We start from the raw sequence: 17,969 nt of genomic DNA, 5'->3' as shown, positions 1-17,969 counted from the left end.
TTAGATTAATTTCCATTTCCCAAATTGAAACACTCGTTTACAATTCCTGCAATTTTTGGTTAAATTTTGAGCGCTCGATCAATTTGTCATTCAATAAACGATAAATTTTTTTTTTAAGAGATTGTTGGAATAATTTTTTTCTTAAATACTTTTAAAAGAAAAAATAAAATAAATGCATGATTTTTTTATAAATTAAAATTAGTTTATACAAAAATTAAAAAAAATATGGTTTGGGAAAAAAAAACTATTTCATTATAACTTTTGGAAAATTTATTTCATTTCATTTTGGAAAAATTTTGTTATTACATTATCATTTTATCTTTCAGTTTGTTTAACTTTATCCTTGGTCTTTCACACAATTAATTTCTTTAAAAGCAGTGTTTTAAAACCCGGACCGACCCGGCCGGTCGGACCGGTTGGACCGGGAACCGGTGGTCCAGCCGGTCTGAATCTGAAGTTGGATCGGTTATGCAGTCGACCCGTTTCAAACCGGATTGAACCGGTCAATTTTCCTGTTCAACCGGTGAACCGGTGGGTCAAACCGGTTCAACCACTTTTTTTTTTTTTTTTTAAATTTTAAGGGACCATAAATCACAAAAATAATAATGAAAATTGAATCTCTTAATGAAAAAGCAAGGAGTCTTATTAAATATAACAATGACTACTTGTTCTAATATATTTTGTTTGCAATATATACAACTTAAATAACTTTTATAGTATATTATTAATTTTAAATTATATATTTAATAATGCAATATCTATGTAAATATTACATATATTATTTTCTGATATTAATTGCAAGCATATTATATATGTACATATTATTTATATTTTTAATTTGTATTAATATACCGTTTAACATAATTTTTTTATGTATTTTTTTACAAAATAAAAATAAAAATAATTTTAAATAAGATAGAAAAATTGGAATTTAAAATAAGATATGAATTATTAAAATTTATAAGTATAAAATATATTTAATATGAATACTTTTTAATAAAAATAAATAAAAATCGAGTCATGCGGTTCAACTAGTGACCCACCGGTTCAACTTTTGACCCACTGACCCAGTACCTTAACCGGTTCGATGACCGGTCCGGTTTTTAAAACTATGTTTAAAAGAGCCCGATCCGAAATAATTGCATGACGTGACACTTTGTTAAATTTAAGCCAAATCAACCCTTCTAACCAGTGTTTTAAAACTCGGACCGACCCGGCCGGTCGGACCGGGAACCGGTGGTCCAGCCGGTCCGAATCTGAAGTTGGATCGGTTATGCAGTCGACCCGTTTCAAACCGGATTGAACCGGTCAATTTTCCGGTTCAACCGGTGAACCGGTGGGTCAAACCGGTTCAACCACTTTTTTTTTTTTTTTTTTAAGGGACTATAAATCACAAAAATAATAATGAAAATTGAATCTCTTAATGAAAAAATAAGGAGTCTTATTAAATATAACAATGACTACTTGTTATAATATATTTGTTTGCAATATATACAATTTAAATAACTTTTATAGTATATTATTAATTTTAAATTATATATTTAATAATTCAATATCTACGTAAATATATTACATATATTATTTTGTGATATTAATTGCAAACATATTATATATGTACATATTATTTATATTTTTAATTTGTATTAATATACCGTTTAACATGTAATTTTTTTATGTATTTTTTTACAAAATAAAAATAAAAATAATTTTAAATAAGATAGAAAATTTTAAATTTTAAATAAGATATGAATTTATTAAAATTTATAAGTATAAATATATTTAATATAAATATTTTTTAATAAAAATCGAGTCATGCAGTTCAACCAGTGACCCACCGGTTCAACCTTTAACCCACTGACCCAATACCTTAACCGGTTCGATGACCGGTCCGGCTTTTAAAACTATGCTTCTAACAATTTTGGGCTTCAAACATCCAATTATTGTGATCAGCCCTGTCGAAAGCAACTTTTGTGGACTAAAATTTACGAAACATTTTGTTGACTATAATAAATCTACAATTTTTTTTAGTTTAAATATATTTTTAGCCTCTCAGAATAATTTTTATTTTGTAAATTTTAAAATATTTTTCAATCACATGATTTTAAAAATAGCCTGTTTTAGTCTTTTTGTCGGAACATTATCCACGAATTTTGCCACGAAATCCATTTATAAGTTTTTTTGTTAATAAAAATAAATACATTATTACCACACAAGTAATAATACATTATCTACTTTTGACAATGATTTTACCGAAGGATTAAAACAAGTACCTTTTAAAACTATATGAACTAAAACAAATATTTTTTACATTTGGAGGGAAAAAAAACTTACTACAAATTTAAAAGAACTAAAAATATATCGAAAACAATAAAAGTTCAATCGAAATCTATTAACAGTTTATTCAACTTGAATATTATAAATTGCATCCGAACAAATTTGAATTTATTTATAATTATACAACTTGAATACTAAAGAGTTCAAGAAAGAATATTGCACAGCCGAACAAATTTGTATTTGTATAATGATTTAAAAATGTGTTAGGTTGGTATATATATCATTAAGGGGTGTGTATTGGATTAGGATTTTAAAGGACTTTTTTAGTTAAAAAAAATCTTGTAGATTTTAAAAGATTTTGCAGGATTTTCATAACTTTTAAGATTTTGCAGGATTCTACAAGACTTAAAATCAGGATTTTAATGGATTTTACAAGACTTTTAAATCAGGATTTTAATGGATTCTGTGGGATTTTGTGAAGTTTTGACATTTGATAAGATTTTTAAAAAAAATTCATACATTCAAATTTTAAAAAGTCTCAAAGACAAAAATAAAAAAATAAAAAAAATAATGTCTAAATAAATAGTAATAATAATTCTCCATAATATCCTATCATCTTTTTATAGCATTCACTGTCAATTGTAACAATTCATCGGAATCCTCCTTGGTCCAAGCTTCATAGTTTTCTTTCTCTTTTCCTTTTTCTTTATTATTTCCTTGTGAATCTCCCATTTAAATTACTAAAACAATATATGTTGAAAACTAGTTATATAAATAATTATGGATAAGAGACAAAATTAATAAAATTATATTATTATTTTTAGAAGCACACCAATCATACAAGATCGAATATATATTAGCTATCCAAATGGATTAAATACCTCAGTCATTATAAAAAAAAACATGTAAAAACGAAAATATAGAAACATAAGATAATTTTTTATATAAAAAAATTAGTATATTCGATACTGAGAAAATATTTAGATATATAATTTTTTTTATATAAGCGAAAGTATTTAGATATAGAGAATATATATATATATATATATATATATATATATATTATTTTAGTTATATATTATATGATAATTTTTAACGATATTTATAAATGTAAATTATTCTAACAAATATTTTAACAATATTTTCTTTTTTAAAAAATAAGCTAATGAAAGCATAAATCCTAAACCCTAAAAAATTAGATACTGCAATGTCTTATGTTAATTTTCTTTTTTTTTAAATATAAACAATATAAAAATAAAAAGAAAATTTCATAGTAAATAAAATAAAATAATTGTTGAGTCATAAAAAAAGGAGGGATAAGAGTAACAAATTCAAGGGGAGGAGAGAGTTCGCAGTTTTTATGCTGAGAGGGTTCTTCCCCAAACTAAGATCTATTTTCATCTCATTCGACTCACAGAAACCCTAACAAATTCATATTATATATATGTATATATTGTAGAGATTATGATATCAATTTCATCTTTCACCTTTTTATTTTCTTGACGTGTGTTATAAAAAAAATTACCACTTAAAAGTTGAAATTTCAAACATTTTTTTGTGTTATATAAAGGAACAAATTTAACTACATAAAATAAAACAAAGCAAGTCAATTAAAGAGAACGAACAGAAAAATAGAGCAAGTCAATGGCACTATCATTTACATATCAGAGTTTCACAAAATAGGAGAATGGGATGAGAACAGTACTAAAATATTATATATGAGCAATGAACAATAGTGTAGTATTATTAGTAGAGAAAAAATGGAGAAGACAGGAGCATAGAAAAAAAGAAGATGAAAAACTCACTTGAAAATTCTTGAAACACTTGAAAAATCACTTCAACCAATCCTTCAAAATCCGATGGGTTTGGATGAGATTGTTTTATGAATCTGGTATTTATAGATAACACTAGAAAGTCCTTCAAAATCTCTCTCACACAACAATCCTTTAAAATCCTTATATTTTTGAATACCAATGGATTGTTTTTAAGTTGTAAAAAATCTCAAATGAATACCAGTGGATTTTAATGGACTCTTTAAAAAATCTTGAAAATCCTGATTGAATACCACTGGATTGTTTTTAAGTGACATAAAATCCTGATTGAATACCAATGAATTTTTTTACTCAAAAAAAGTCTTTTAAAATCCTACGAAATCCTAAACCAATACAGCCCCCTAAAAGTGAAAGCAAAAGTGAGTGTGAATCTCATCGCTAATATGAGAAAATTGTTGGTAGATAAATTATAAATGCTTTTGCAAGTAATCTTTGAGTTATAATTTTTTTAAAATGTTCTGAGTCGTGAAGTTTGTCTTCAAGTTTAATGAGCTTTCAGGACTCAGTTAATCTAAAATTAAGGGATGATTGTTTAAAGTAATTTTACTTATAAATTGTATCTCGGAAATTTTCAAAATAAACTTAAAAGCATACATTGAATAGAAGTTAAAAAAAAATAGAGATTAAAAAAATTATATTTATCCCAAAAATCTTCACCCTTAATTTTATTTTGTTAAGGAAATACTAACGTTAAAAACCGGATTTGAAAAATCATTAAAAATGTTAATGTCAACAGAATATGATCAAAGTTGGTTGGTAGAAAAGTATTTTCAAATTTTACTGGAGAATAATGGTGGATACAGATCCACTTATTTATTTGTGGCCATAGTTTCAGCTCTTTTATTTTTAATGCAGGTCAAATGACTTCAATGTGTAAAGCATTATGGTCGCACTTAAATCGCGATTGGGTTCAACAAAACATCATGAATCTTGCTCGTGTTTTGTTTTTCTCCGCGTAAACATTTCCACGGTCAAACATCAAATACCTTAACCCGCTTTGATCTTCGGTAAACCGGATTGTTTATTTGATTGATAGAGAATTGGAAACAAATACAATGGGTTATAATATTCTTTTTCCCCTTTCCTCTGACTCGAGAAAACGACCATTTTCATCATCCACTTGAAGAAACGCTGATATCAAACTCCTAAAAATAGAAAAAGAGGCAAAAACACCAAACAAAACAAAACCTACGTGATAACATGACCTGTCTCTAATGATAAAGGAAAATTCTTATTGACTAGGCAAAATTAGAATTACATATTCCTACGACACAAGTATCTAAGACACACATAGAAATGTTTTTGCCTCTTTTTCTACAGGGTCATATAATTCTAGAATGTTACACACCTGCTTATGTCTTTCGACTTACATCATATGCTTCTAATTCTAACATTTTAAAAATAAAAATTAGTTTTTGTCTTTTATTCTGATTCTTCTCTGAATTGAGTATACTATATTATTCTCAAGAGAAAAATCGTGGGTTATCGAATGTGAAGTTCTGACCATCAAATTCAAACTGGTCAAAAGGGAAGTCTAAACCAACGGTTGATGAGTTTGGAGCTGAAGTAGTGGCAGGGATCATGTCATTGATCTGAGACCCCGAACTTGCCAAATTTGGGTTCCCTCCAAAGCTGTTAACCCCACTTGGAGAAACCGAAAATTGGCTTATTCCCGATGTAGCAGGGGACATGTAGGAAGGGGAACTGAATTTTTCAGCATAGGTGTTTTCAATCACAGGGGATGGGAAAACCTGGCTTTCAATTTTGATGTCTGTTGAGGAAGGGAAACGGAATGATTGGTCTGGGGAATCAAGGTTCTCTGTTTGGACTTTCAACCCTCTCCGAAGGCTCATAAGTAGTTCGTTTGGATGCTGCTCAAGGCTCTGCAGGATATTCTGCTGCTGCTGAGGGTTTGTGTTGTTCAAACTTGGTTCTTGGTTTTCTAGTGGAACTGATGAAGCACCAACGTTGTTGGCCATTGTGCATGTGTGCCTCCCTCGGTAGGTGATCTCAAAAATAGTGGGGTCTTCATCGGATCTTTGCACATGCTTTGTGGCCACGCAGCCTTGAACGTTTCTGTGGGTACATCTGTAATAGCCCCTGCATGATCACAAAATATTTAGTTCAATTTCAATCCAATGGATCTAGAATATAGACATAATAGTTGTCTACAAAATTAGCATTTTATGAGGATCGAATTTGGTGTTACCTCGGGTACCTGGCACCTAGGATGTCTTTCTGGCCATATTTTCTCCAACTATATCCATCATCAAGAGGCCCCTCCACCCCCATTCCTGGTGTAACTCGAATCTGTTTTGTCCATCTTGGCAAACTGTTTCTGCAATGAAAGTCGTTCATTGTGTATGGGTAAACGCCATATATGTAGCTATAAATTGTTATATTATTCTAAAGGTTTCAAAAAACGGTTCTTATACATTATTTTGGCTATGATGTCAAGATTTTTGAGGTCTCAACGTCGTAACACATTGTGGGCACACGGCATCAGTTGCATTTGTTGTGGTCAGATTGCATGAGTTGCATTTGTTTACATGACAAAACTTACATGTATATTATTTTATATATTATTAAGAGAAAAGTTCAATTCTGTGGTATTGTATCTTTGTGGTGTTGAGAGTTTCTTGTAAAGGTGGTGATGAAAATTTAAAAGCTGAGTTATTATGCATACCTCTTTTTGAAAGCATTCTGGTCCTGGTCCTTGAAATCTCTATCAGAGTCTTCACTGCGGGGACTCGTGCTCAAAGGTGAGTCTGACATTCGTATTGGAATCCCTGGGGGATGTTGTGAGGACTCAGCAGCAGCAGCAGCAGCGGCGGGCACTGGTCCTTTCCAATTTGCCATTTGAAGTGCCTTTTCAAAAGTGGATATGATCTGCTGGATCAAGAGGTCACGGGTTTCTTGGGAGGAAGAAGGCATGTGGAGATACACTTGGAGCTGCCTTGCCAGCTCCAAACCTTGTAGTAGCTCATGTATGATGCTATTTGGTTCTCCCATGTAACCACGAAACCAATAAAGCCTTGTTACCTAGGTGACTCCTGTTATGTAAATGTTCAACCCCGTGATTGGCGTGCCATGTGATTGTGATCAAAAGTTATGTCATGAACCAAGACAAAGCCCAAATATGCCTAAACTAAATTAAACATGGGATTGCCCGGGTTTAGTGGTGGCAGAAGAAGCAAAAGGTTTGGAAGAACAAGTACAAGACAAATTGGAAATAGGCTTTGCTTTGCACAAGAAGGGGTTACGAATGAGATGAGTTATGAGCATGGGATTTAAGGGGCGTGAGATTCGAATGAAGAAAGTGTGGGAAAGCAAAGAAAATAGAAAGGAAACGAAAGTTTGACTGAGAAAAGTGGTGGTGTGGATTTTCATTACTCAGACTAGTCTTTGGTCATAGGAATCGCCAGTTCAAAGGGTGAGGATGGGAGGTCCAATTGCTGACCAATTCTCCGCTTAGAAACTTTTTTTTTTTTTTACCTCAATCATGATATTTCTTAACAAAAAAGCTAAAGTCTAATATATCGTAATGTTTTATATGTAGAGAAATCAGAAATTAAACTTGTGAGCATGAATATGTTTGACACGTACGTTTGTAGGAAATCCTTGACGTTGACCCTCTTGGGCATTTACAAATATGGTATGATTACTCACAATCACAACACAAATGATGAATATCCGACAGAAGTAAAAAAGGGTGGCAAGAAAAAAAATGAAAGGAAGTGAGAGTAATGGGAAGGGTAAAAGTGGAAATGAAGAAGACTAGGAATCTTCAAACCTTGTTCCGCGTCGTTACGGTTGTATCTTCCTGAAGCGTTTGTGACAAGGTTGTGTGATGTTGGCCTCCACGCTGCTCCCGTCACTCTCGCGTGAACTTTGTGTATCTCACACTAACACATTAAATAACATACTTTTACTTTACAATGCTATTTCTCATAAATAAATATAAATAAAACAAATCACACAAGACACTTTGATTGCTAGAGCTGCTTCTGGATTGGGGACACCCAATTAACTCCACGAGACCCCACTTAAATTTAGTTTTAAATATGTTTTTTTTTTGTTTTATGTAATGTTAGTTATAACTAAAGATCAATTTGGCATATACATTGATTCTCTTATTAGATTATATTCATTTTAAATTAAATTGATTTTAAGCAAAATAATTTGTGTTTGGATTTTTTTTTTACATTGAAAGTAAGTATGATGTAAAAATTGCTGTAAAATTTTCAACACGACTAGAAATATTACTAATACTCTCTCATATTTTATTTCCCATACTTTACTAATCTAGAGGTAGGACATATCAAAATTAGTAAAAAAGAATGTATTATAAATATTTCTCATCTCATATAATTCAATCGATAGGTGAACTAAATAATCAAATTAGAACCAGAATAGAAGAACAACTAGTTTAAAACTATTGTCTTAAAACAAACTATTATATCATTTGTTCTTTACTTTATGAAAACATTAATTTTATGTTTATTTGAGATAAAAATGTGAAGTTTCATCTTTAAATGCTTGATCTTTCTTCTTTAAGGAAACATATGTTTTTAATATTAAGGATCCTGATTCGTTTTTTGTTTGCTTAAAATCAATTTGATTCGAATTACATCTCTAAAATTATTTCAATTTAATTCGATATAGTTTTGATATGATAATTTGACACAACTGCACTAATTATTTAATTTCTTAATTATAATTCTAATAGATTAAAAAAAAAAAAAGTCTACACTAATTATTGCCGTGAACTGTGCAAGTCGCAATGCCATATATTATTCTCGTGTAAAGACGATTTCATGTTATTTATTTTTCGTTTCTCATGCACGTTTTCTTTTTAATTGTTGAAAACACATATCTATCTTTACATTTTTTAATAGACAATGGAATCTGAGATTTAATTTAATCAAAATCAGATGTTTCTTTCATAAGTATCTTTTATAATTACTTATTTTTATGCATCATCATTATTGATCTTTGGACACGATGATATCTTGTTCTAAATTAAGTTCTAATACATGCATCGCAGCCTCAACGTTGAGTAAATACAGTTTTTAGTCTACAACTTGCTTTGTTACGCGCTCCAATTTTTTTCTCCCTTAAATTTGGAATAAATTTATTCTATTGTTCTAAATTTAAAAATGATTATTTTAGTTTATATAATTTTAAAAAATACTTGTCTCTTAAAACAATACTATATATTGACAAAGGTCAAATTAATTAAATAAATAGTGTAATGTTATTTCTTATTCTAATTATAAGTAACAAAATATATATTTTTTAATTATAAACAACAAGTATTATTTTTTAAAATTACTAAGGGTTAAATTTATTTTATAATCTTTATTTATTATTAATTTTATTTCCTATGCATCTACTTATAACTAACCTTAGATATAACAACCACTTAAAAATAAAACTTATTAGGATAGAATTAATTACAAGTTAATATATTAATTGTTTTTCTTAATCTTAATTAATTGTTTTATGTTGACCCCAAGATAATATTAACTAGATTTGATGTAATATTTTCACTAACAATTATATATTAGCAAGTGAATAAATAGTATAGTAAGTAAATTTTATGTGACAAATTAATTACATTTAGACAAATAGATTAAAATAGGTTTCTTCCCTTCAAATTATACGGGAAATTTTAAGTGAAAACTCGTCTTGTTATAAAATTGAGAATTATAAATATATGTATACAATGATACATAAATGGTCGAGTTTTTAAGCTAGTTAGTGATCACATAATTACTTGTAAGTGTCGTGTATGTCTTTTTAATCTTAAAAATTGAAACACAATCTAATAGTTTATATTTTATAGTGTTCTCCTCTCAAATATATTAAACAAATTTTTCCATAAGTCACTTTTTACTATATATGACGTTATAGATGACATATATAAGCATCACATTGAAAGGCTTAACATGAAAAAACGTTTAAAATCGTGATAAAAAAGTCTCCTTTCATTACTGATACCAAATTTTATTGATTTATTTTCATCGAATCTAAAATTTAGTATCAAATTGAATGCACCGTTTGAATTTTCAAAAAGAGATATAAATGTTTTTTTATCCCATGCATGTATCTCAAATAAGATTAACTAATGTAGAAAATGTTAGTAGTAAAAGAGAGTCTGAATTACATGTAACATAAGTTAAGTAGCAGTAGCACCGTCCTTAATTACTTTTGAAATATTCAAAAAACAGGGTAACCAAAAGTAATAATCTAGAATGAGACCAGTTCAATCAAAGTTAATGCCAAGAATGGAGACATAACTTATCAACTTGAGTGGTCAACGCTAAAGAGTGATAGAAAGGTATTTTGAAAATGGCAACAAAAGCACAGTTCTTGAGTTTGAGTTGGTATGAATTTCTCTTATATGGTATTGGTATTGGTAGGAGCTACTAGGAAACAACACGAGTTTGGTAAGCCGCAAATTTTACGGGCAATCCGGAAGAGAAAAGTGGAATAAAAGATCATATGGTAGCGTCCCACCTTAGACTAGAGCGTGTGAAATGTGCAATATACGAGCCTGTATCATGTTATTATATCTATATACCATTGGAACCAGGTCAATGCTTCAAGGGCTATTTCAGTCATTTCCTACGTATCATCAATGTCTTCTTTCATGTCTCTGCCGGGAAATTAATTACCCATCGTAGAGCATTAAACGTATTCAGATTTTTTGTCAATGATTAATTAATTCAATTTTTCTTTGATTAATTATACAATTGACTTAATACACTCAATTTTCATCTATTCAATTCAAGCTTCTTTAATCTATTTACCTGCTAAATACCAAAGTGTAAGATAAAAAATTATTAAATTAATGTTCACGATTAATTTATACAGATAAAAATGTAATGGACTTGCATTTAAGACAAAAAATAGTCAAATTTTAAAATTATAATTTAGAAATATGATTAAATGTGTTTGGATAAATGTTTTAGACATAGAAAACTTCTAACACTATAAGTTTTAGAGTTGATGTTATTAATAATTTATATATTGATGTGGTGTTTTGTGTTGAGTGATTCTGAAATCTAAAGATTTCTCATGAGTCTAAATGATTTTAAGATTTTCTCTAAACAAAAGTCTAGATTGATTTGGAGAGATAAATTTATAAGCTTTTTATTCATAATAGACTCTCATAAACTCAAGTTTTCAAAATTAGAGAGAAGGATTTTAATCCCGTGAGTTCTTGCTACTCTAATTCTTTTCTACTTCCTCCTCTGATTCTCATTGCAGTTGTGGTGTTGAATTCAAGTCATTAGGAGGCTTGAAACTTGTTGGTTTAGGTTGAGGGAGGCACAAAACCCTGTCTTCTTTTACCTAGGTTTCATGCTACCCCAAGGTAACATTACAAGAAAACTTGTCTTTAGAGACTAAATTTCCAGTCTCCAAATTAACAAAACCAATTACTAAACTAATAAGTAACTGAATTAGATACCAATTGTAGAAAGTAGTTAAACCGCTGGTTGCTAATTTTAGTTACCAATATAGAGTCTGATTTAAAAACTAATTTAATGACCAATTTTTTTATGATCGATTTTGTGACTAATTTTATAATGACCAACTTATTAACCAACACTACAACATTTGTTATCTATGGCAACAATAAAAAAACGTTGTTGAAAGCCAAAAAAACCGTTCCTAAAAGTTTAGGGAACGGTTTGGCAACGGTTTTTCAAGCGTGGATTTATCAACCGTTGCCTATTTCAATATGCAACGGTTTTTTAGCCTGTGCCCACGATGTCAAAAAAACCGTTACCTAAACTTTCAAGAACGGTTTTCATGATCTTCAGTGGCAACGGTTTTTTTTTTAATTTAAGGCAACACTATTAATTTTTAAAGAACGGTTTTAGAAATGTAGTCTATTTTTATAGGCAACACTTTTATGACCGTTGCTAGTGACATCAGGGAACATTTTTTTTAAGGTTGTCAATGAGATAATATAGGTAACAATTTAGACTAAATTTAAGCTACAATTTTGTAAATAGTGTCTAAATAAACGCCCAACGTTGTCTAAATTTAAAAATTGACTAAATTTAACATTTTTTTAATGTTGTCTAAAATATTGTCTAAATTTTACTTTATCCTGTGAAATCATATATATGTAATACGCACCTATAATTATAATACAAATAGTATATTAAACAACTCATATTAATAAGAAGAACTATACATTATTTTGGATTGATAATCCTCTTGTACATCGTCTTCTTCAAGAAGACATTTCTCATGTGCTCAATAAAGAATTGATTTCACCCTCAAAAAATAATAAAACAAATTATAAGGCTAGTCATCCATCCATGTAAGTAACATCATTCAGTCTCTTCATCATCATAAGGCTGATCTTCATTATCAAGTCTTTCCTGCACATAAATTATTTTTTCACTTAGAAAACTTATAGAATTAATCCCCAATCAATCCCCAACAATTAACATGAGTTAAAGCTAGTTATACACAAGAAAACTTTTGTAACTGGTTTGGTATACACAAATGAAATGAATTAAAATATAATTTAGAACTTGACAAAGGAATAAATTATAGCTTATCATGACCAGGACTATGGGTTGAGGCAGAAGAAGGAGGTGCTACACTATTGTCATTGCTTAGCATTCTCCATTATATTATCCACAGCTCGTAAAGCCTTTATACAATCCTCTCGCTTAACAACAACAATAACATTGTACTCAGAACAACCTTGAGCTATAGCACGGACATTTATATTGGCATGTTTATGGAAACAAGTTTGAACATAAAACAAGTGAAAAGATGTAACAAAATAAGAAAAAAGGCATTAAATTTCAACATCATCATTACATAATAATTTAAATGGAAGAAATAAAATTACTCAGTTTTCAAGTTTCTATTACATGATAATTAACAAACAAAAGAAATAAGCACAAATTCATAGGAAAAAAAATTCCATTTAACACAACTTTCACATCCGACTATATATCAACCATACATATATTTTTCTCTTTTCATTTTCAAGTGTAAATTAGCATGATAATTTTTATCTATCAACCTATAATTTTTTTAATAAACTTTTACATAATGAAATATTCATCTATAGTCTTTCTACAAAAGATCATCTTATTTTAGTGTTTCATTTTTAAAAATGTGTCTTATGTTAAAAAAAAATTATCTTCTTTTATTTATAGAAATTTGGACCATTCACTTATTTGCTGTTAGTAATGTAAAAACATATTTAATCCTGTGTATATTAATGTCAAAGAATATAATCAAATTCAGAGTAGCCTTACTTCTACACCACGTGAAAGCAACCTCTTGTGCAGTTCCTCAAGAGCTAGAATTCCGGAAGTATCAACATTCATCAAGTCTATGAAAGAGAATTGCACAGGGTCATTGGCATATATAGTATCAAATTTATAAATGTTTAGGCATTAAAATTCTTTTGATATGAAATATTTAACAGAAACTCACTTGTCATGTCAAGAATTACTGCTTGGACTCGACCCTTGGTGGTTTCTTTAAGCTCATCTTCATCTTGGGTGACCCACTTGAGTATTCTGGAACAAGTGAAAAAATTCATACATGGTTCTAATTTTGGCTATAAACCCCTCGAGAAGTAACTACTTTATTTTTTTTCTTTTTAAAAGTTCTCTCGAGAAGGTACAAATGCTGGCCAAATGCCTAAACAAGAAGATATTTCAAACGAAATTTTTTAGTGCATTATATATTTATCAATGTTTCCTGCAACATAAATAAAAATTAATTGTAGATTTGCGTTTCCTAAGTTTAATATTAAATGGTGTTTGAGTAAAGATCTTAATTAACCATACGAGAGCTTACAACTTAAGAGTTTATTCACATGTTTGATTGTGAAGCTTAATAAAATAAGCTCAAAATTAATCAATATAATTCCACATTGTATTTGTATCAAACTCTATTTTAAAATTACGCATGTATCGGATGCGCTGGTAACCAACAAGAAAACTGTTTTACATTTGGAATATTACCTTTCAATAACATGAATCAAATCTTGAAAGAAAATTCCAAAATCGAAGTAGCTAATGAACTAAGCATCATTCTTTTTACATATTAGAATGCTAGAATTGCAACAACATAATTGCAAAAGCATGTATAAAAATTTCTACCTGTAATCCACCATTGGCAGATCTTTATCTGATTTCACTCCAAGTTTCTCCTTCAACATGGCAATAATCTGCAAAACATTTAAGGTTTCTTATCCTTTTAAGCCTTTGTTTCATATTCATATCCTTCAAAACATTTATTTACCGGCATAAATTATCAATATATATGAATACAGCCAACTGTGAAGACAGTAAAATCCAAATTAGTTAAATGAAGAAGCAATAAAAATAACAAACTTTTAGTGAGCAGGACAAAAGTTCTATTTTATACCATTAAAACTTTTAGTGAGCAGGATATGACATTTATCAATATTAATAGACAGAAATCCAAAATAATTGACATGGTTATACTTATGACTAATGAGACCATCACAAATATAGAAAATTTCAAAGAGAACATTACAACTGAACAAAATCCTCAATCAACAGTTTGCAAGAAGGACCGCTGTGACAGAGACATGAAACAAACCAATATTCACAAACAGGACATCACCTTCCCAAGGCAGCCATATAATTACTGAGTTGCAAGTTGCAACAAACAAAATTCAACTCAACTTCACAAAACAAATCATGCAACACCGGAAAAATGATGCCTTAAACAACACAGCTCAGCTATCTAAATTCCAAAAGCATTCAACCCAGTGAAGCAAATTGATTGTGTCAAAGAAAAAATCTAGCCTTGTAGAAAATCTCATCTAAGATTGTACAGTAATTCTAGCAGCTTCAATTAAACAAACGTCCGTCGACAATAAGAATATAAGTGAGATTATTTTCATATCCATTCCAATTAAAAGGCACAGCAAAAGGTATCCCACTCTTGTTCAACAAAGGACCAATAGAAATGCAACTAATTGGAGTTGAATCATAGGGTTTGCAATTTGAAATAAAATAAAGCGAGATAGAAAATAGACCTTTGAATGTCTTTCTTCTAAGACAAGAGGCACTGGAGAATGCACTCTTTGCAAAAGAGATGGCCCTTGTGACAGCTCATAGGGTCGATTAAGGATTTGAGGCAGAGGCAGCAGGCATCGAAGGGCTTAATGGAGTTCTTTATATTGAGGATTTGGCGGCGACGAAGAGGTTGCCGTCGATGCGGAGGAAGCGGCGGTGGCGTCCGACGAGAAGGATGGAGATTCCGGCCATGCCGGGGAGGAGGATGGAGGCGAAGGCGACGAATTTGAGGACAAGCGCGGCGGAGTCGTCTCGGTAGAGGTCAGAGCCATGGCCGGCGCAGGTGGAGTTGGTACACGAATGGATTCCCGACGATCTCTAGCTGCGGCATCACTGGCGGAGGCAGCGGGGGTGGCTCCGCCTTAGAGCTTCGGTATGGCGGCGACATGGGTTAGGATCTAGAGCCTGGGCATGTTCGGATCCAGAGCCGTGGCGATCGCGGTGGTGATGCAGAGCGTAGAGGCGGCCTGCAAGCTCAGCTCCTACTCCGTGAAAAGCACCTCAGTGAGCAGCTTGAGGAAGGAGGAGAACGGCTGCCTGGTGTCGCGCGCTGACAGTGCAGCGACGGAGTCGGCGCACGTAGCTCACACTGCAAAGTCTGGCCAGGGGGAGCGCCAGCTGAAGAGGAGAGAGGCGGCGGCATAGAGTGGCGGAGGCAGCGGAAGAGGGCGAGGGAGGGGGCGGAGAGGGCGATGATGAAGAGAGAAGGGGTGTGGGGTTGGGAGATGAGGAAGGGTATGTGAAGAGGTGGAGAAGGGGGTGTGAAGGTATCTTTCTTAGTAGTGCAAGAATAGTTATGTTAATATTGAAAAGAGAATAGTGCACGCTTTGATCAATTGTTGCCTATATGTGCTTTTGGTAACGGTTTTATGGTTGTTGTCAAACAAAATACCAACAGTTTACAAAATTGTTGCCTTTATGTGATTTTGGAAACGGTTTTATGATTGTTGTCAAACAAAATTCCAACAGTTTACAAAATTGTTGCCTATATGTGATTTTGGGAACGGTTTTATGATTGTTGTCAAACAAAATGCCAACAGTTTACAAAATTGTTGCTTATTCCATATTTCGAGAACATTTTTTTAGGCGTTGCCTAAAAACTCGTTGCCTAATATAAAAAATGTTGTAGTGCAATTTTTAATGACCATTTCATTGACTAATTTTATACTGACTGTTTTAATTACCAATATTATAGTAACTAATTTAGATACAAATTTTGATAACAACTAATTTAATAACCTATTGTATAACGACTAATTTAGTAACTTATTTTGTAATAAACGATTTAGTGACTGTTATAATAATTGATTCTAAAGTAACCATTTTAGTGACCAAATTTTAAAATAATTGAATTAGTGACCCATTTTTCAATGACTCAGTGGTTGATATAATATAAAAAAAAATAAAAGTATTTCTTTCATATTTATTATATTCTTTATTCAAATTCACCACATACCTAACTTCAATTATTTTTCTACTAAAATATAATAATTATTTAAGTATAATATTAATTATTTATTTACTTCACATATTTATTCTATGCTAAACTATTATGCAAAAAGTCAACATACGCTATATACTAACATGAAAATTAAGTAATTAAATTTTTAATTTTTTAAAATTGCACATAATATCCTCCAAACATACAATTCTCATTGTTTTTATTTATAATTCTCAAACAATCACTTTTGTTTCTTCTAAAATAGTCATCTACACAAAAAAAAAAGTACAAAATAAACAAATATATAATTGATCCAAAAAAAACATGTTATACAAAATTGGAATGAGTAGAGAACCGAATCTTGATATATTGGAAAATAATGAAATGAATTGAAAGTCCCTTGTAGTGTATCTATTGTTGCATAGGTTGACCATTTGAGCCTTAGTACTGCATTGTGATAATAGTAATGATAATAGAAAAATATAGTCATATCCACTCTTAAAACTTAGTTGACTATAATCATGATGTATTTCAAAATAAATATATAAACGAAAACTCACTTATAAGTAGCTTTTTTCAAATCTTAAGTTTGTATGCAAATTAAGGACTCAGGTGTGCATATTATGTTAACACATGGCACCGTTATGCAAGCAACCATTTTCAGCCTAAACTTAAACATATCATGATTAAAATGAAAATCTAAGGCAACTACAATAAGCAATTACCAACCAAAAAAATAAGGGAAACTACAAAAAGAGACTACAATCATTGTTTCATAAAGCACCTAATATAAAATCACAATGAGCCAGGTAGATACTTTCACATCCTCAATCAAAAACTGCTAATTACAAAACTATTCAAAAATTGTATCAAAATTTTTTTCCAATCAAGCTAAGAAAGACATACCTCATCACCTTCCTTCATCTTCACTCTCATCTAATCAAAGAAAAAAAAAATTAGCATGTTTTCTTCTCCCAAAAACATTTTTCGAACAAAAATTATATTAAATAAGACACCTAAAAGCAAGTGCTATCTTGGAAAGATTTTGAAATAAGTTAATAACATCATACCATTTTCAACTATGATAAATGCTATTTGGTTTAACAACTATAACCATTTTGTATTTGTTGTAAAAAAAAATATATTAATTAGTAGGTTACCTCTATTACGATTGAATGGTTGACTGGGTGTTTGTGTCTCATCCTCATTTTCACTATCCTTTATACTAGGTGGCATGGAATGACAATTAATACTATCCATCCATTATCGTATCATTGCATTATTTTGCTAAAAGAGTTTCTCAATATTTACAACTTTAAC

The 17,969-nt window shown here is 30.5% G+C and overlaps 2 protein-coding genes across 5 annotated transcripts; both read right to left on the bottom strand.

The window, feature by feature from the left end:
• Positions 1-5,318: 5,318 nt before the first annotated feature.
• LOC109805556 (putative WRKY transcription factor 53) lies at positions 5,319-7,492 on the bottom strand. Of its 2 annotated transcripts, none has more exons than XM_029272774.2 (3): positions 6,793-7,492; positions 6,316-6,438; positions 5,319-6,206 (listed from the first exon to the last, which is right to left on the bottom strand). In XM_029272774.2, the coding sequence occupies exons 1-3, from the start codon at positions 7,116-7,118 to the stop codon at positions 5,570-5,572; spliced, it is 1,086 nt and encodes a 361-aa protein (XP_029128607.1). In that variant the 5' UTR covers positions 7,119-7,492; the 3' UTR covers positions 5,319-5,569. The 2 variants fall into 2 exon arrangements, with proteins under 2 accessions (XP_029128607.1, XP_020223272.1); XM_020367683.3 differs by having other exon boundaries at positions 6,316-6,444; positions 6,793-7,484.
• A 4,789-nt stretch (positions 7,493-12,281) lies between these two features.
• Positions 12,282-16,333, bottom strand: LOC114915234 (low affinity sulfate transporter 3-like). Of its 3 annotated transcripts, XM_083076990.1 has the most exons (6): positions 15,169-16,333; positions 14,261-14,328; positions 13,587-13,672; positions 13,406-13,482; positions 12,698-12,804; positions 12,282-12,508 (listed from the first exon to the last, which is right to left on the bottom strand). In XM_083076990.1, exons 2-5 carry the CDS (start codon positions 14,317-14,319, stop codon positions 12,742-12,744), a joined length of 285 nt encoding a protein of 94 aa, XP_082933116.1. In that variant the 5' UTR covers positions 14,320-14,328; positions 15,169-16,333; the 3' UTR covers positions 12,282-12,508; positions 12,698-12,741. The 3 variants fall into 3 exon arrangements, with proteins under 3 accessions (XP_082933116.1, XP_082933115.1, XP_029125468.1); XM_083076989.1 differs by having other exon boundaries at positions 12,282-12,804; XM_029269635.2 differs by lacking the exon at positions 12,698-12,804.
• Positions 16,334-17,969: the final 1,636 nt, after the last annotated feature.

Source organism: Cajanus cajan, chromosome 6 (genome assembly GCF_000230855.2).
Source record: "Cajanus cajan strain Asha chromosome 6, NIPB_CcT2T_4, whole genome shotgun sequence".
NCBI lineage: Eukaryota > Viridiplantae > Streptophyta > Magnoliopsida > Fabales > Fabaceae > Cajanus > Cajanus cajan.
Note: the sequence above shows the minus strand (reverse complement) of the source record. Positions and strands in the feature narration are given on the sequence as shown.